We start from the raw sequence: 20,380 nt of genomic DNA, 5'->3' as shown, positions 1-20,380 counted from the left end.
GATCTTAAAATTGCAACCATGATCTTAGGACAACAATCAGGTTTTACTAAAAATCCCTGCTTCTTGTGTTTATGGGATAGTAGAGACAGGGTAAATCACTACGTTAAGAAAGTATGGCCAACTAGAACACATTTTGAACCAGGATCGAGGAACATTATACGTACGCCATTGATTGATCCATCAAACTATCTGCTACCTTCTTCTCAGTTTGACCTTGAACTGACCTTGACCCTGACGTGATGGGGCCAAACTGATTCCGGATTTGGATTCAGCGTCCAAAAAAACATGAATATATAGCATTTTAATTTTTTTAACCGTTACTTCCCAATTTGACCTCGAACTGACCTTGAACCTGACGTGGTCGGGTAAAACTGACCCCGGATTCGGATTCAGCGACCGAAAAAACATAAATGTATGGCATTTTTATTTCTTTTAATCATTTCTTCTCAGTTTGACCTTGAACTGACCTTGAACCTGACGAGATGGGGCCAAACTGATTCCGGATTTGGATTCAGCGACCAAAAAAACATAAATATATGGCATTTGAATTTTTTAAAACCTTTTCTTCTTGATTTGACCTCCAACTGACCTTGACCCTGACGTGATGGGGCCTAACTGACCTTATATTCGAATTCAGCGACCCGAAAAACATAAAGATAGATAGGTCTGATTTTTCGCGCAGACAACTTTTTTTATTTTGTGTGCCGGTGTAATTATAGCGTCAGGAAAAAATGAACAACCCTTACCTTGGCATAAAATAGAAAACATTGACGAATTATGTTTTCCTAAAATGTTTGTGGTACAGATATTAGATAAAGAAAAAAAATTCACTTATTCTGAACAAACATTGTCTGAAATCAGACATCGCGATGAAAGATCATGTGAACCTACAAGATTATTATTTATGGCAAAACAGAAAATAGAAAAATCCGTTTATTCAAATATAAACACGTGTCTGAGAAAAATTAAAAGTAATGATAATTTAACAGCAGAGCAAGTATTAGATTCTAATAAATTAAACGATATATCTAGACAAGATAATGGATTTACGTTTTTAAAACGAGTTGGATCTTCTCCATATTATTGGCAAAAAAAAGAGTTATTTGCCTTAATAAAACAATTAGGAATACCAACCTTATGTATATTCGTTTCAGCTTAAGAAATAAAAAATTTTGATTTATTAAAAATGTTATATCAATTAAAATATGGTAGAAATATTTCTTTACAAGAAATCATAGATTTAGATATGGATACAAAAACAAAATTAATTAAAGAAGATCCAGTTACATGTGTTAGATACATTCATGATCGATTTAATAACATAATGAATTTATTATAAATCCTAGATGGACCGTTGAAAGAATACTATGTCATTGATAGTTTTTCAAGGATAGAATTCCAAGCTCGCAGGACTGTACACATACACGCATTATTATGCTGTAATAACGCACCTATATACAATGAAAATGACCCCAATTCATAAACAAAAGTAGTACAACAAATCCTTATATGATGTTTCAAAGACATAAACATAAACCTACCTGTTAAAAAGATCGTGAAAATTCAGAATTATGTTGTTTTAACTATCCTTTATATGTAATGAAAAAAACAATAATTTTAAAACCAGTTAATGAATAATAAATGCTTATAATCCGACAATTTTTACATTATTAGAATCCAACATGGATTTACAAAAAGTTTCAGATGTCTATAGTGCTGCTTTTTACATGGTCAATTATGTTACTAAGATAGAAGCAGGACTTTCAAAATTATTGAGAGAAGCCTCTGAAGATATTGAAAATGGACATTTGGATATAAAACAAAAATTAAGAAAATTGCAAATATTTTTATTAACGGAAATATTTTAATTTCTTAAGAAGCAGTTTATCATGCTCTATCTTTACTTTTATTTATTTGTAGCAGAAATGTTGTTTATATAAACACAGTACCAATTAATCAGAGTACACGTATGTTGATAAAATTAATAAATTTACAATCACTACCCAAAAATTCGAAGGATATATGCACAAAACATATTTGAAAAATATGAACAACGATCAAAACTATTAGAAAATGTGTGTTTGGCAGATTTTATTAGTAATTATAATTTTTCAAAGAAATTGCTCGTGTGATGATATTGATGATAAACATAAAGATTAACATTTAGAAAAAAAAAATCATCCGATACCAAAATTACAAATTACAAGTTAATAAAACAAATTATTTTCGAGAACATATATTACTATTTTTAACATTTCGAAATAAACAACTTGAAGTAGAAATTAATGATTGCACACAAATATTTGAAAAAATTTATAGATTATACATGAAAATAAATCTAAATATTGTGCAATTACAGATCAGTATCTAGAGGATGCGTTAAAAGATGCAGAAAATGATATATACGATGATATTGATGATGAAACTATTTCAAAACAAGTTAACCTAGAAAATGTCGATATTTTACAACAATCTGGATATGAAAAAAAAAGAAAAAAATTATCGTACAACTGTACCTAATTTAATACAGGAAGAGCATGTATTTCGAATGATTGATGAATTAAGTAGTAATCAAAAAGATATTATAATGCATGTTTTAAACTGTTTCAGAAAGAATTCATTACCCATAAGAATTTTTCTGAGTGGTTCAACTGGAGTAGGTAAAAGTAAAGTCATAAATACAATTTACCAATTACTATCTACATATTTTAATAAAATTTCTGGACAAAATACAGATAAAATACTAAGTTTGATTATGCGCACCTTCGGGAAATGCTGCTTTTTTAATTAGAGGGGTAACTTGTCATACAGCTTTTGCATGACCTGTGACTCAATTAAATAAGCAAATGCCTGAATTATCTGTAGATATAGCTAATACAATAAGAGAAAATTTTCATTATGTTAAATTATTGATAATAGATGAAATATCTGGTGAATTAACTGTTAAAGATTTATTATTAATTAATTTTAGATCAACCAATGAAAAAAATATTCCTAAAGAAGCTATAAGATTGTTTGGTGAAAATAAATATGTCGATGAATACAATACAAGCAAAATTAATAACCACCCAGGTAAAACTTATATTTCTAAAGCAACCGATGCAGTACCAAATGCAGTTTCTGGAAAGACTAAATGTTACCTTTTAAAATCATTTGAAAATAAAAAAAGACAAGAATGTGGATGATTATGTGCTGAAATTATGCTTAAAAAAGGTACAAAATATATGATAACAACTAATATTGATATGGAAGACGGATTAGTAAATGGAGCATGTGATGTCTTGGAAGATATTACTTTTACAGAAACAAATGTACCAAACATAATTTGGATGAATTTTGGGAATAATACTAAAACTGGGTCAAAAGTGAGAACTAAATTGAAACAAATAATTTATAACTTTAAAATAAGTAAAAATTTAGTACCAATTACCAAAATAGATGTTATAATAAATACAAAAGATAATCGTCAAATTGTAAGAAATCGATTACCACTAATACCGGCTGAAGCTTTAACAGTTCACAAAAGTCAAGGTCAAACTTATGACAAAGTATGTGTCGATTCAACAAAATTTTCTGCATTTGAAAAAAATTACTGCAAATTCTCATTTCGATGGCATTTTTGAAGGATTTCACCCTATTTCAAATAGCTCGCATTTTTTATAGAGCCAGTCATTTTCGACAATTTTTTTTCAAATTCAAGATCTCAGGGTAAGCTGATGCCGGAGAAAATAATGTTCGCTCGGCCAGATAAGAAATTACCCGGGGCGCAATAAAGGCAATTTTTCGGTAATTAGTAATTGGCCCGTAACTTTTTGTTGGCATAGAGTTTGCGAAGGTAGCACCTGTATTTCTTACATATTGTATGTCCAAGCGCATGTAAAAAACTTGATCTGGTCAGTGTGCCCTCAAAATTGCAAGAGCCGGATTTTTCGACCGCGAAGTGTCTAACTCAAATGCAAAGGCAATAAAAAGTAAGTCATTCTGATTTTTTTCAGAATTTTTCACGCGCATTTTATGCCTTGTAAAGTCGTATTAGAAATCGCGCAGTGCTGCCACTACAAAATTAGAGAAAACAAAATCGCGTTTACGAAGACTTTTCCACGATACGACGTTCTCGGAGTCGCCGACACGATACGAGCTTATCCCTCTTAGCCATCAATTTGTAATTAGTTTAGAAAATATTATGCGATTGGGGATACTACTTTAAACAAAGTTTTATACCATCCATTTTAACACTTCTATTTGTAAATCTTATTAAATAGTGAGATATAAAATATTGTTTGAAGGAAATGTAAAAGAAAATTAAAAAATATTTCAGCTTAGTTAATAAACACATATTGAGATATGAAAACTGTTACATTTCCTTACCAAAAAAAAAGATATCTACCGCTTGGTGGTGAGGAAACGATATCATTTAAATGTATTTAATACAAAAATTACGTTAAATAAAATTATTTTAAAGTGTTAGTAAATAATATGTTAGGTAAAAAAGGTAGGGTGATGTCTCTTGGAAATCAGTTTAACAATTAGCTATGCGAGCTATGCAAAAAAAAGATAGAGAGAGAGAGGGAGAGTGAAAGAGAGAGAAAGAGAGAGATTTAATTATATATATATATATATATATATATATATATATATATATATATATATATATTTATTTATTTATTTATTATTACCAGAAGAAATTTACAAGGTATGTATTTCATACCTGGAAACCTGCAGAGGTAAATAAAATTACCTGTTCGCAGTCTGGTTACAAAGGAAAAGAAAGATATAAACAAAACTTAAAATTAAAACTTAAAACTAAGATATATACATTTGGCATAGCTTCTAATAACAAATTTGTGTATTGCATACAGAAACAATTTTTTTCTTTTATTATTTTTCTAACAGTTGTATCGTATCCAGTCTTTTATGATTTTCTTTTGAGGGTATTTATTTATATTTAATACTTTTAGTCGATTAGGAAGCTCATTATATACATTAATTGCTTTCATATAGCTGTTCTTATTGCTGATTCTCTTATTTGTTTTTGGTATAATAATACTTCTATTCCTAGTAACACTATCTGATGCTAAGAATTTTTCTTTGAGATCATAGTAGTGTAGTTTAAGAGCTTCGAAAGCAAACAGTTGACCTATATTTAATGGATTGTCTTGTAACAAAAAGTTATTTTTATTGATGATTTTTAAAATTTTGTTTTGTAATTTTTGAACTTGGTCTCGGCTATTCCTATATGCACCGCCCCAAGCAATGATGCCATAAGTTATAATACTATGAAAAAATGCGTAGTAAATCATTCTGAGAGTCTCTATGGGCATTGATTTAGAGATTTTATAAAAAATATATACTAGGTATTTAGTTTTTCCAACTATATATTGCATGTGGTTATCCCACTTTAGATTACTATCAAAGACAACTCCTAAATATTTAAAGTTCTCCACCCTAGTTATACTTTTATCAAGAATTTTAACATTTATCTGAGCTGGTACGCTTCCAATATTATTTCCATAAGTCATGCACACTGTTTTTCCTACATTTAAGGACAACTTGTTTACTGCCAGCCACTGGGCAATTACACTTAAGAAATTGTTCATATTTACTTGAGCTTCTATCCAGTCTTTACCTGTAGCTATAATAGCAGTATCATCTGCATAAGAAATTATGGACTCGGGGGGAATCTCCTTTAAGACATCATTAATATACAGAATAAATAGTAGCGGTCCTAATATCGTTCCTTGCGGGACTCCTGTGTTAACTAAAGTTCTATCACTTTCATTACCGTCTATTTTGACTACTTGATATCTATCATTTAGATAGCTGGAAAGGAGATCCAACGCTTGACCCCTGATTCCAATACGATATAATTTGGCCAGTAGTATACTGTGGTCAACAGTATCAAAAGCCTTCGCCAGGTCAAGAAAGGTTATTATCGTAGGCTTACTCTTATCGATATTATTATATAATACATTGGTTAGGTAGTTCAGAGCATCCTTCGTACCAATCCCTCTCATAAAACCAAATTGTTGCTTAGAAATTATATTACTCTTTTCTACAAAATCATTTATTCTATTATACATAATTCGCTCAAGAATTTTTGCAACATTAGATATAAGAGAGATAGGTCGATAATTCGTGATCTTATGTTTTTCGCCTGATTTATAAATCGGCACTACTTCAGCACTCTTTAGAGCATCAGGCCATACCGCTTTTTCAATACACTTATTGAAAATATGGGTCAGAGGACCTGCTATATGATTATTAGCATATGCATAGCAATTTTAAAGTCTTGGCATTTATCTTATCAAATCCCCCATTTTTCAGTTTTAGCGTATTGATTATACTTATTATTTCAGCCATACTGGTTGGCTTTAAGAAAATCGACATAGGATTCATGTCAGGTAGCCTAAGTTCTGCGTTGACAGGTTTCACGATATTTGCACTTAATTTTCTCCCAATTTCGCAGAAGAAAGTATTCATGTTTTGAGCTATTTCGACTTTGTCTGTAATTTTCCTATCATTAACCTTTATATAATTTATGGCATGATTAGATTTTTTAACTTTACCGATTTTTGTATTTATTATTTCCCATAGTTTTTTTGGGTTGTTGTAATTATTCTGCACTAGATTCAATTCATATTTCATTTTGGCATCGGTAATTACCTTATCCAAGATTTTAGAGTAGGTTTTATACTGTATTTTAAGCTGTTTATTCTGCACATCTAGTTGGCACAAATTATACAAAAATTCTTTGGTTTCACATGATCTTATTATTGCGCCGGTAATCCAGTTTTTTCTACCATTTTGTCTATTAGCCTTTTTTGTTGTTTTTGACAATTCTACGCATTGCTTGATTTCATTTAACAATTTTTCTACAGCCAAGTTTGGATCAGGTATCGAACTAATTTCATCCCAGTTTCTTGAATTAGCGTTATTTATTATTTTTTTGTAGTTTAAGAAAACATACGGTTCTTTAGTTACTGTCTTTAGCTTATTTACAGCTATGATAATCTGGTAATGATCCGTTAGATCATGCTTAAGCTTGTATGTGGCTGTGTTAATGTTGTGAGATTTAATGAAAATGTTGTCGATACATGATCCTTTAGCTCTACCGATAGCTGGCTTTGTAATACCAACAAAACCCTGAATAAATCCCTTATCAAGGAAGTTACATAGAAAATCTTGGCTATAATGATCACAGTCTAGCAGGTCAATATTAAAATCACCTATGTCTAAGTGATTCTTTACATTTTTTTTATAAATTAAGTACTTATTAAGATCTAGTATAAATTCTGTTTTCGGTATCCCATGTGACCTATACATGGCTGATATTTCAAGACCGCTTTTATCATTTAAGGTTATTCTAGTATTTATTATTTTAATTCTCCCTGCTTCAATGACTTTGGTATTTTGGACTAGATTGCTATTGATAAAAACAAAGACTCCATCATTCCTGTTTATCCTACTTTCGTTATAATAAGTTTTATATTCATAATCTGAACCATTCAGTTGATAGAAATTATAATTAACTTGATCAAAAGCTTCTGAACATATCACAATCGCTGGTTTGATAGCTAAACTTTCTATTAAAATTTTCAGCTTATCAAAATTTGCATTCATACTACGAATGTTTACATGCATGATAAAGTCCTTCTTATTGTTTATAGCTTTGTTAAAATTTTCAATATTACCACATGTCCGTTCTTTTTGCATCGATTCATTTTGAAACCTATCCAAATAATCAAAAATATCCATTTTTACCTATTTCTTGATCTTGTTTTTATCACTCTTGTTGGCTGGTGACAATGCAGAGGATTGCGGTTTTAGATGGTTCAGTGGAATTTGTGGATCACGTCTTGTGATTGGTCTTCTGTTGTGTTCAGTTTCTGGCTTTGTTTTGTTGCGTGGAGTGTCATTTTCCTGTTGTTCACTATCTACGACATTATTAGCCTCTGTGGATACTTTACGCCTGTTTGCCAATTCTATGCTGTGATAGATCGATTCAGTTTCAGGTAGAGTAGGTTTTATCGGGTAATCAATAGAGTCAATATATCTGTCAATTTTCTTTTTCAAGATGCTGCACAAGTTAGAGTCATAAGTATGATGTTTTGTGTCTAACTTTGACTTGTATTTTGTGTTACTATAATGACAGTTAATGCACTTAGCATAATTTTTATCACAATTACACGTATTATGCTTCCCGGAACATTTCAAACACAGAAACTCATTTTGGCATTTCCTGGCACTGTGTCCAAATCTACCGCACTTGAAACACGGGCAAACGTTAACCAAATCATAGGCTTTGCATTGCTGATATCCAACAAAAACTTTGTTATTATTTTCTCTTATATGCTTGTAGATGTCAGCTGGGACTTCCATTATGACCGTACTCAAGCTATTATAATTATTCTTATACATATGTAGGACTTGTCCTCCCTTTTCAAAATAACTGAAGTTCCTTTCGTTTATGTCCTTTTCAATATCCTTGATGTCCATATTTGCGTGATTATATATACCTACTATCTTAATTTTCGGGTTGTTGAGTTCATTTTTCATAACATCACATTTGTCCTCTAGTTTTTCCTTTAGTACTGTCTCTGTCAATACCGCACTATTCTCATTAAGACAGCTTATAATGACTTCTTCATTTTTATTTACGTAGATGTTCTTTGTTTGGATGTTTTTTTCAGCTGTTAAACATTCAATAACTGACTTCGTAACATCTATATTACTGTTGTTGTTTTTTCTTACGGATATTTTAGGAATTTTTTTATGGATTGGTCTAGAGTACTTCATGGCATCTGAGTATGTAAGGACATTGTTGTCAGTTTTACTTCTGGTGTTTTGTAATTTTTCTTTTAGGAGGTCATTTTTCTCAGTTAATTCACTAACTAATCTCCTTAACAGCATGTTTTCCGTTTTCAGCAGTTCAAGATCACTTTCATCTATGGAATCAGTTTCTTGCAAGTCTTGAGTCTTGTTACTAGTTTCTGCCAGAAGGTCATTCCTCACATCTTCTGATTTTTTTAGTTTAATCTGTGCAATTAAAAGTGATACCGACACACTCAGGACATTCTCATCAATTTTTGAGGTTATGTTCCGATCACTGTGTTCAGAGCATACTATAAGGTTATTACCAATGAATTTAAAGTTTTCATTCTTGTTCTTAAGGCAGCTAAGGTGATATGCCTCATCACAGATCACGCACACTGCTGTTGTTACAGGTTTTTGTTTGCAACATGCAAAATTACTGCGACACTTGTCAGGAGGCTTGTTTCGGCCCGGCGCCATTTTGGCATGTGAGGACGTATGTGTTTTTTCAGCTTGTAATGCTTATCAAAATTTTCGAGAGAAAAGAAAGAAACCTTCCTTCCTTTTTCAATTTTCAAAACTCCCGCTCTAGCAGATTCCTGAGACACGCACCAAAATTACCATGGCCGATCAGTCATAGGTACCAACGTTTTTCCAGAGTCGATGGTGTTGCACTCTGGTGGCGAAAATTTGTACTAGACGCGCAGCGACGGTGACAACTGATCTCGCGCTCTTTAGAGAGAGATAGAGCTATATGTTTCTAACCTCAAAACATTTCTGAAGAAGACCTCGGTTCGGTGGAATTTGGAGCTAATGATCACAGAAACGTGATTTTCCTTTTTTCCTTTTTAGCGATGTTGAACACTGATGTTATGTCCTCCTGATGGAACAGCCATAAGTATCTTCGCCGTCAGCAGTCGTTCAGTGGTTGAGATGAGGTTATGTTATCGCCAGCTTGCGAAAAAAATCCTCCAGGCTCGTAAAACACACGAGAAGCCGTGATTTTTTTTTTAGCGCTAGCGTGCGAGCCGGTTAGAGGATCCTTCTCGCTGCGAATAATCACTCAATCGTGTGAGAAAACACATTAAAAAGATGTTAAACAGGCAGAGCGACTTGTTGATAATGTTAGACTTACCATAGACAGCCATTATGATATTACACACACACACACACATATATATATATATATATATATATATATATATATATATATATATATATATATATATATATATATGTGTGTGTGTGTGTAATTGATTCGAAATAATTTTATCCATCAAACAAAAAAAAACTTGATAGAATCATATATGAAGTAAAAACAATTCTGATATTAAGCAATACATAATTTTTTAGTTATAACTAGAGTACTAAAGGCATGTTTATAAAAAATGGATTTCAAGTCCATATTTCTCGATATTGGTCTTATGGACCTTACCCCGTATCTGATGTACAAACTAGCCCTAAGGGTTTCAAATAATAGAATTGTCAATATCTAACCTTAAAACGTACAGCAACCTACGCGGCGTAAAAATCAAGCTTTTAACATGTACTTTTTGATCTTATAGTCCCGCAATATTAATATTTAAATACACTGGATTTATTACACTTTTCCTGACTTCTAAAAGTTGCAGAAAGTGTTCGAGAATTTTTGATTTACGAGCCCTAAACGCATAACCAGTGCTTGCAGAAAAGTCCGATAGTCCAAATGTTAGTTTTAGTAAGATGTGACATATGTGTTACCGATGGAGCGCAGGTGCGATGTACTTAAAAGTTATAGAAGAGTTATAGTATTACCCTGCATTCGAGTCACCTCCCCCCCCTCTTCTACTATTTTAGTGCTCTTATTTCTTGATCTACATCTTATATTGTTGATCTACATTACTGTGATCTATAAATTTGCAACCTATTTTTACAAATACTTAAATTAAATAAATCCTTACCTATTCCAAGAGATTTCGGTTGTGAAGATAAAACATTCTCTTCGATTCTTAGTTGACTAATAGACGATCTGCGTGATTTATTCGAAAAACTATTTATTTCTGAATTAAGATCCATTACACTTTCTGATCGCATGATATTTAATGATTCAATAGAACTATCAAATCGCATTAGCTAAAATAAAAATATTTTGTGTAATTACAAATTTTCATTATTCAAAAGCATCGTTAAGGTTTTGTTGCATTGTTTTTTTCTTATCTTTATAATCATTAGTCTTGTGATAAGGTGAAAAACCCAATACTTGGACAAAATGACAATTTAGACCTATACTTAGACACTAAAATATTCGGTGTGCGATAAAATAAAACCATTTTATACAAAAATTAAGAGAATTAGTGTTGGTAACATCATTATAACAATGTACTTATGATTCAGAAACATTTTGCGACGCTGTGCCTCCCAACACAGGTGCACAACACCTAGCAACTTGCATGTACTAGGATTTTTCTGTAAATGTAGGATTTGGCGCGATCGCCAAGGTTTCGGAGCTCTCTCTCTCTCTCTCTCTCTCTCTCTCTCTCTCTCTCTCTCTCTCTCTCTCTCTCTTTGACTTTCAACAGTTGCAAGTGGTTTTGATTACAATAACTGATTTTCATATTTTGTTGCTGCTTATATACTTTTAATTTCCATCCGAACACCCATGTAAATATTAGGGTTCATCTCTGAGCTGTTCACATGGGTGTCTGGATGGAAATTAAAAATATATCACTTAAGAAAAATTTAACTTTAAATATTGTTTCATTATTGTAAAAGAAATGTGCATGCAAAAGATTAGTTCTTTACGTATATTAATTTCTGAATAAGAGCAACAACAAAATTTAAAAATCAGTCATCGTAATCAAACCAATTGCAACTTTTAAAAGTTGAAATTCTGATTAATGCATTGGGAAAAGAGACCAAGTTATTGTAACTTTCTGCATATAGAAATGTACTAGAAACCATAAATACAAGTGGCTAGAGTTATTAGATCCTCTGGAACAAGCCTAACAAGAAATGTCACCCGCCAGATCCAAACTTTCTCATAGCCCTCGAGCTGACAATTCCAACTAGGACATTCAAGTAAAAACAGTTACTAATTTCTAAACAGTTTAACAAATATCTGTACAAAAATTCAGATACCTAGCTTTAATACAACACAAATGGAATAGTAATACTGGACTTGGATATCAACTACCAGGGGTAAGATATAACATTTTGATGTTACTTAATTAAAAATGACTGAATAAAAATGTAAGCCTTCCTTAATAAATATTTTCAAATTAATGTTTAGTTACATGTTTAATGCCTTTGTTAATAATCAATTTCTATTTCATATTAAATTATATATTTTCTTGCACTAAATCATTTTTAAATTCATATAGCTTGGCGGGTTATTACCGAGTTTTCCACGGGTTAACGTCACCAGGTCACGGGGTAACTGGCGAAAACGGTTCAAATAAATTCGCGTAATTTCTCAAATTCGGGTAGTCATCGGCAACAACTTCTCAAGATTTCTACCAGGGAATCAATAGTATTGATGTACAATGAGAACAACAGAAGGCTTAAAACTGACCCCTGTGTGTCACCGGTGTTTAATGATAGAAAGGTGGAGAGTTCGTTGTTGTCACCAATGACGGCTTGTTCTCTTCTCGAGAGGTAAGATGCAAGCCAGCGGATCACCTGCTTAGAAAAGCCAAAAGACGATGACGTACCGCGTAGCCTGACGTGACACACAGTATCAAACGCCTTGGTAAAATTACTTGTCTATCCCAAGCCTAACATCATCAGTCAGCTTAATTAAGCCAGACTGCGTGATGTGGCCAGTGCGGAAGCCTGTTTGGAAGTTGTCAAGGTAAAGTTTTGTTTCAATATACTCAGAGATTTGCTTGTGCACCAGCCACTCCAGCGCCTTGGACAGAAAATAGAGTAGAGAGATTGGACGGTAGTCAGTTAAAGCTATTGGAGAGCTATCTTTGTTTGGTGCTCGTACGAGCGACGACTTCCAGGCAGAGGGAAAGCATGCCTCCCTCAGAGACACGTTAAAGATTTGACCTAGTAGAGGAGCGAGTATTGGCAGTGATTTGGAGATTACAACCTGTGGGATGCCATCGCTTCCCCTGGCCTGGGTGTTAAAGTGTGATACAGCAGCCGACACATCTGACTTCGTAATATTCCTGAAGATGAAATGTTCAGGGAGGTCCAGACTCTCCAGGGTTCGCAGATACTTCTTAATAGATGGGGCTTGAGGGTCATTAGAGATGGAACTGAAATGTTTGTTGAGAACATCTGAAGAGAACCGAGGAGGTGATAGATAGATAGATAGTAATTTAATTTGTATTAAAACAAAAAAGTAAATACATGGGCATTTAAAGCCACTTACTCATTGCACTTTCAGTCAAATACATATAGATTTATATCATATCACATTACGTTTGTCGTTTATCACAGTCTGTTTGTCGATTCTATTAAATTGAATTGTATTTACTTATCTTTCGCGTGATATTGACTCATACGTACATACTACAATCATTCCAATTAATACGTTCACACAGTACAGACTATACGAAGATCAAAAATAAATTAAATTAAATTAAACTGAGCAGCCTGCACTCAATGGCTATATACTTGAGTTGCTGGAGGCATGAAAATTTGCAAAAAAGGCAGGCACTTGATGCTGCGGGGAATAACGTTTCACAGCCTAGAGCCCTGCGCTACAAATGAGTGCAAGCCTGCGTCGGTGTGAGATATAGGCACAACAATGTCTGTGCCCTGTCCCCTTGCAGACGATCTCGACAGATTGTTTTGGAAAAGCTCACAGAGGTAAGGAGGTTGTTTTATTTGAATAATTCAATAAAGTCACAGCGAAAAGAAGTATTTCCTCCGTTGCTCTACTGTGAGCCATTCCACTTTTACCCTATAAGGAGTAATGTGCTCATCTCTCCTCGCGCCACAGATTTATCTCACACACGAATTCTGTAGTCACTGGACTTAAGTCTGCAATTCTTTCGATAGGTCCAGGTAGACCACGGAGCAATAATCTAAAAGTGGCACTATTAGAGTGCTCACCAGCTATTTGCGCAAGGTCGAGGTTGTGCTAGAGCGAAAGAATCTCAACCCATACAGTACGCGATTCACGCTCCTAGCAAGGCTTTCCACCTGGGGCTTCCCGGTAAGCCTGGAGTCCATGATAATGCCGAGATTCCTAACCTCGCCGACAAAAGGGAAGAAAACGCCACCCTCCACCTCAATGCCATGGAGTTGCATGGTCTCCAGATGGTTAATATTGGATGCTGAGCCAAAAATAATTGCTTTTGTTTTATTGACATTGAGGCGGAGACCAGCAGCCGCCGCGCATCTCGACACCGCTCTCGCAGCCGACAGACGCTCGATACCGTCGTGCAGCTTCGACAGCTCAGACACAGACCCGAGTGTAAATTTGTAGGTCGTCAACGTAAAGAAGGTGACGAACATCCCCGCCGCCGAAAGATTCCGCGATGTCATTGATGTAAATGCTGAAAAGGAGAGATCCCAGGACCGAGCCCTATGGAACACCAAGATTAGTTGCAAACCATTCCGACTGCCCAAAGGATCGAGTAATAACTCTTTGTTCACGACCAGTAATATAAGATTTTGTTCACAGGACCACGCTCCTGGAGAACCTCACAGCAATCAGCTTGCGAAGCTGCTTAGTCGGAGAAATCGAGTGGAAAGCCTTACTAAAATCAAACAGCAAAAGGATAGTAACGACCATTTTTAGAGTTTTATTTCTATTGTTCTTATAGACTTCAATGCTGTCAATATCCTGCCGTATGTCCTCAGTCAGCTTCAGCAGCGCGGTTTGCGTACTATGGAACTGTCTGAAGCCTACCTGATATGGATCAAAGATTTTCTGAGCAGTAAGAAACTCTGAAACGAATGACGGAACAGAGATTTTCTTTAGCGGCACCAGATGAGCCCTCCTCCAAGCTTCCGGGAAAATACCACTCAAGAGGAAAGAATTAAATAGTTTAACAAGAAAAAGACCAATAACCGGGAGGGCCTTAGCTATAGCTCCTTGCGGGACGCCATCCTCTCCCACCGCTTTCGAGGAAAAATGCGAAACCGCAAGAACTATTAGCTCTTCCAGAGTAAATCCGTGGAGCCCTTTCGTCGCTGAGGGAAAGAGACCAAGGGCACGCAATTCGTGCCATATATTCTTTTTTGTGTGTAGCACTTTAAAGATTCTTTCTTGCAGGAAGGTGGTTTGAGCCTGCTCTTCTTTTTGTTTGGCTTCAGAAGCAAGTACTCCGTCTAGTATCTGTTATCTCGAGTCCTTCTGTAGCGATTTTGCACAGGATCTCTCTTGCCATACAGAGCGATAAGGTCCCCGTCTACTCAGGGGGGATGACCTCCATGAGGTTGGAGCTTAAGCACTCTAATCTCTCCGAGACCTGAGCTTTCGAGCATTCGAATGGCGACCAGTCACAGTTTCCAAGCGTAGGGATAAGCTGGGAAGGATCTATTGATTTATAATCACGATATGTAAAAGCAGAAGGCTTGGTGGCTTTAATAGAATGGACTTTTATTGCGACATCGATAATGTTGTGACGACTGGGAAAAGTCGCCATTCTGTTGCCAACGCTCAGAATCTCATCGCTATCGTCTACAAGAATGACGTCGATCCATATGTGAGATATATCTGTGTGATGGTGTGTCGCGCCTCGCTCTATAATTTTTAATGATAAGTCGCTCGCGAGGTTACGGATCAACTTGGCGTCCGCAAAGTCCAAGAAAAGGTCTGCATTGAAGTCGACCAAAATTATTTTATGGCTAAAGTCATTAGAGCAAGAGGTTAGCTGTTCGATCCAGTCCGTCCCTATAGAAAATGGAGTGTGAGATGGCCTATAAACCACCGCGACAAGTACCGGGGCTGAATGGCCCTGTTGCACACTACATTAGATATTCTGGAATTCCAGGTCTGCACATTTGTTCCGTGTGAGAGTGCGCTAAAATCTTTGCTTTAAGCGAGTTGTGCACATACAGAGACAACCCACCCTCGTTTAAATTGCGATCCTGTCGAAGCAAAGAAAAGCCATCGATGCAGACGTGCTCGTCGGCAGCGCTTGCGTCCAGATGTGATTCCACGATCGCAAAAAGACTGTAGGAGACATTTACAAAGCCAGCTTTCAGAGACCCGCCATTTTCCGTCGCTGAAGGCGAGTCCAGTCACTTTGACTGCTTTGCCGTATTTCAGACGCACAGCCAACAGTCACTGGGCTCTAGTTATTGTTATCGCAAGTTACACTGCCACGACTGCTACAATTACTGCTAATAGCATTGATATTATTGCTGTCGCCATCTGCCTCTCGAGTAACATTATTTCGATAAGACCCGACAGCTGTGCTAAGATCGGACGCTGTCTTAAAGGCGTGAACCTGCATTTCTTCACGCAGTCGAGCAAGGAACTTGCCGCGCCTGTGCCACAAGATTTTTAGCTATGACTTTTAAGCTCTTGAATTCAGAGTATGCACTTGGACCTCGTTAATAAAAATCTTCGTGTGGTGCATATCTTTGGCAAATTCCGCACTCAACCTTGAGCGGCACAAGTCACTCGTGTCAAATCGCGTTATGGTTTGGTGCCCGACGAACCATTAGAGTCTACAGCGTCCGCTCCGGTGGGCAGCAGGTTGCCTTGCACTTACGATGTCATTCTTATTGAAAGAAGGCAGAACAGCACTGAGAATCACATGAGCAACCTCAACGGAATCCGTCTCAGCTCGTGAGCAATCAACGATACCCGTGATTATCAGCTCAGTGCTTCCCCCGCCACTAGTACCTTCCCTCTTATCATGACTAAATTTGCCTACCTCAGAAGCAGACGCCGAGACACCGCGTAGAGTAGACTTATTTCCACGACACGTTACACGATTTTTTCGTTGACGGCGCGGCTGCCGAAAGCCGTTCTCAACGACCTCAGGTGCTGTTGTTTGTTTGGACGCATGCTCATCTCGCAGAGAGACAAATATTTGCGACCCACTTACTGTGCATTCGCCGTCAGGATTCATAAGGAATTCATAAGCGACTGCTTCGTCCCTTTTGCGCTATCAGTCATATCTCTAACCTTGCCCAACAATACTCTCAATTGCGTCTTTATGGCCTCGTTTTCACTCAAAAGAGAAAGGCGAACCCTTTGCATTTCTTCCAGTTTCGATGATTGCTTGTCAATTTTGTTCTCCAGCTGAAGGATCCTTGTAGATAGCTCCTTGGTCAAGCCCGAATCTGCTGCTATAGTAGGTGAAGCATAGCCGATAGCTTCCAACTTTCTTAGTACAGCAGAATACTGCTTATCCATTGTCCTTGTAATGAGTTCAAAGTTGTTTGAAAAAAGGTCAAGCATGGTCGCTGATAAATTGCAGGAACGCATGGTCTCCACGGCAATCGAGGTGTTTGAGGTGTTGCTTTCTACGTGCGTTTTAACTTTCGTTGATTTTGTAAGAGCAACGTTCGGAGTAGACGTAGTGAGTATGTCAGTCTTCTCGTCAACAGTGGTATTGTTGGGCGCCTAAGGCGATTTATTCGTGCTGTTGTTCTGGGGGTCCGTAACCTTGCTGTTATTTTTAAGTTTTTTGGCGTTGCAGTCCGCATTAATATATCCCACATTATCTTTTGTCCATTTGTGACAAATGTCATGATATTTTTTGAAGCATGATTTGCATGAGCGCATATTTGCACCGCTGCGATACACTTGTTTGCATTTGACATTTTTGCAAGATGTACCAGCCATTATAAAAGATAGTTTGACTGCGCAGATAACGCTGACACTCAAATTTCGCGTGTAGGTGATCTGCAGGTCAGTGTTGCCAATTTGCTTCCAGGAAATACTGGCTCGACGGTGCTGTTCTCTTGTGTCAAAAAGCGAAAATTCCAGCACAGTGGCCTCGTGACACTGCGAAATTGTACCGTTCGCGAAAAAGAGAGACAGACAATGGCTTGCAACTAACCTCAAACTTGACTCTTCTCTCTTCTCTTTTCCTCGGCTAATTCTCACTCAAAGAAATATAAGCAACTCACTCCTGGTTAAAAGCATGGCGAACGTAGCCTTGATACCGCGAGAAAGGTGGATGTGCGAGAATGGTGAAGGTGATTTAGAGGTGATAATTCCAAGATTTTCAAGCTCTCTCCAGATGAATAATAGTAATTCAGCCTAGCCTCCTCAACTTGTCTTTGAGCGTCGTCCCTTGTGATTCTATAAAAGTATAGATCCCAAGGTAATCGGCTTCTGCGAAAGCGCCTGTTCCTGTAGAGTCTGTTCCTTTCAGTCAAAAGATCACGAAGAGCCGTAGTGAACCACGGGTGACGTTTATGTCTTGGTGTAACAGTCTTTAGTGGGGCGAGATGATTTATGACAAATATTATGACACCAATCGGCCAATTAAAAAACCTAAAAGTAAATCTGAATGACCATGTAAAAAAATTGAGTTGTTTAGTGCTCAAAGGCGAAGATCCACCGCTAATCGGGAGACAGTGGTTGGCCGAATTCGGATTATGGCTGCTATCGATTGCGGGCGCGATAAATACTAGAAATCAGAGCTTACTAAAAATTGACGTAAAGTCAGTGAAGGAAAGTATCCTTAGCAAATTCGATGTACTTTTCGGCAACACGCCCGGGTTTTATAATAAAAGAAAAATTCATTTACATATAAAGGAAAATACGAAGCCTATTGCTCTGGCAGCACGCCACGTACCCTATGCGCTCAAGGGTAAGGTAGAAAACAAAATTAGTAGATTGTTAAAATTAGGCCATTTAGTAAAGGTTCAAACAAGCGAGTGGGCTACGCCAATAGTTCCTGTGTTGAAAAGTAACGCGGAAGTGAGGATTTGCGGCGATTTAAAATTAACGATAAACAAGTTTTTGCTAGTAACAAAGAGACCATTTCCCCGTATAGACGACATTTTTAACGTACTACAGAAAGGATCGCGCTATTCACAGTTAGATTTGCCTCACGCCTATATGCAAATCCAAGTAGACGAACAATCACAGGAACTATTGGCGATTACTACACATATTGGGTTGTTTCGATACACGAAGATGACAGAAGTTACGGGATCGGCCCCTGGTGAGTTTGAACAAATTATGACCGAATGTCTGGAAGGCATTCCTAATACGATCGCGTATTTGGACATTTTGGTGACCGGTAGCACAAATGAGGAGCATGTAGAAAATTTAAGAATGGCATGTAAAAGACTACAGGATTGCAATCTCCGGTTGAACAAAAACAAATGCGATTTTTTAAAAGAAAAAATCGAGGTACTCGGGTTTGTCATTGACGTGAACGGTTTGCACAAGGCGGATTCAAAGGTTAAAGCAATGCTAGAAGCTCCGAGGCCGGTAGACAGCAAACAGCTCGCCTCGTTCCTCGGATTAATCCAGTTTTATGGCAGATTTTTTTAAAAAAAGGGCCGAGATGTTAAAGCCACTATTTGACTGCGCACACAAAAAGAATTTCACATGGTCCGAGGAATGTGAGCAAGCTTTTCGCTGGGTAAAAGAGAAGTTGAGCTCCCCAGAAGTAGCGCACTACGACCCATCGGAAGAATTAATTCTAGTTTGCGACGCATCGTTGTACGGCGTCTCAGTGATCCCGTCGCACCTTTACAAAGACGGTTCGGAAAAACCCATTGCATACGCGTCCAAAAAGATTCCGCAAAAAGAACTCAGTAGAGCACTTATCGATAAAGAGACAAGTGCCATAGTATTTGGCTTCATGAAATTTTATGATTTTGTGTACGGTAGGGAAGTGACACTGTGAACGGACCATAAGCCCTTGGATTTCATTTTCGGCCCGAAAAAGGGCATACCGCTTACAGCAGCAAACAGACTTCAGAGATGGGCATACTTTTTGTCAGGCTTCCAGTACAAAATTCAATATATAAAATCCGAATGTAACGGAAACTGCGACGCCCTATTGCGTCTACCGATTGACGACATGTTAGATATTTTCGGCACGGACTTTACTCCAACATATTATATTAAGGAAAAAATGAGTACGGTAACTTGGCAAAAGGTTGTTCAAGAAACAAAACGCGACAAGATATTGTGTAAAATTATAAAACTATGTGTACTCAGTTTGCCATCAAGTAGCACGGTTTATTAAACGAGGAGGAAAAATACTTTTCGAAAAGACACGAGTTAGCTGTAAAAGAAAAGTTATTACTAGTTGTTTGTTTTGGGGATGTAGAATAATCCTACCCGAAATGCTACGAGCGCAAGTGTTGAAAGACCTCCACGTGTCGCACGTGGGAATTGTGAAAATCAAGGCAATGGCGCGGTCGTACATGTGGTGGCCGGGAATAGACTTAGAGATCGAAAACATGGTAAGGTCATGTAAAATTTGAATTACGGAGCAAAAAGCCCCACCACATGCACCATTAACGCCATGGCCTTGGCCAGAAAAGTCTTGGGACAGGCTGCATATAGACTTTCTCGGACCGTTTTTCGGAAATATGTATGTAGTGGTAGTGGATGCGTATTCGAAATTGCCAGAAGTGATCAACTTTCGCAACAATACCAAAGCGCATAGGTTAATCGAAGCACTGCGCATATTGTTTTCAA

General features: G+C 36.6%; 1 protein-coding gene across 19 annotated transcripts in view; it reads right to left on the bottom strand.

Annotated features, from left to right (window-relative positions):
- The window catches only part of LOC100117353 (kinesin-like protein KIF13A), a 1,179,147-nt gene that overhangs the window by 319,753 nt on the left and 839,014 nt on the right, over positions 1-20,380 (bottom strand). For all 19 annotated transcript variants that reach the window (XM_031928189.1, XM_031928179.1, XM_031928190.2 and 16 more), the window contains one exon: positions 10,752-10,923. In XM_031928189.1, coding sequence (XP_031784049.1) covers positions 10,752-10,923 — 172 coding nt within the window. The remainder of the gene's footprint in view (positions 1-10,751; positions 10,924-20,380) is intronic.

This window comes from Nasonia vitripennis (genome assembly GCF_009193385.2).
Source record: "Nasonia vitripennis strain AsymCx chromosome 4 unlocalized genomic scaffold, Nvit_psr_1.1 chr4_random0004, whole genome shotgun sequence".
Classification (NCBI taxonomy): domain Eukaryota; kingdom Metazoa; phylum Arthropoda; class Insecta; order Hymenoptera; family Pteromalidae; genus Nasonia; species Nasonia vitripennis.
Note: the sequence above shows the minus strand (reverse complement) of the source record. Positions and strands in the feature narration are given on the sequence as shown.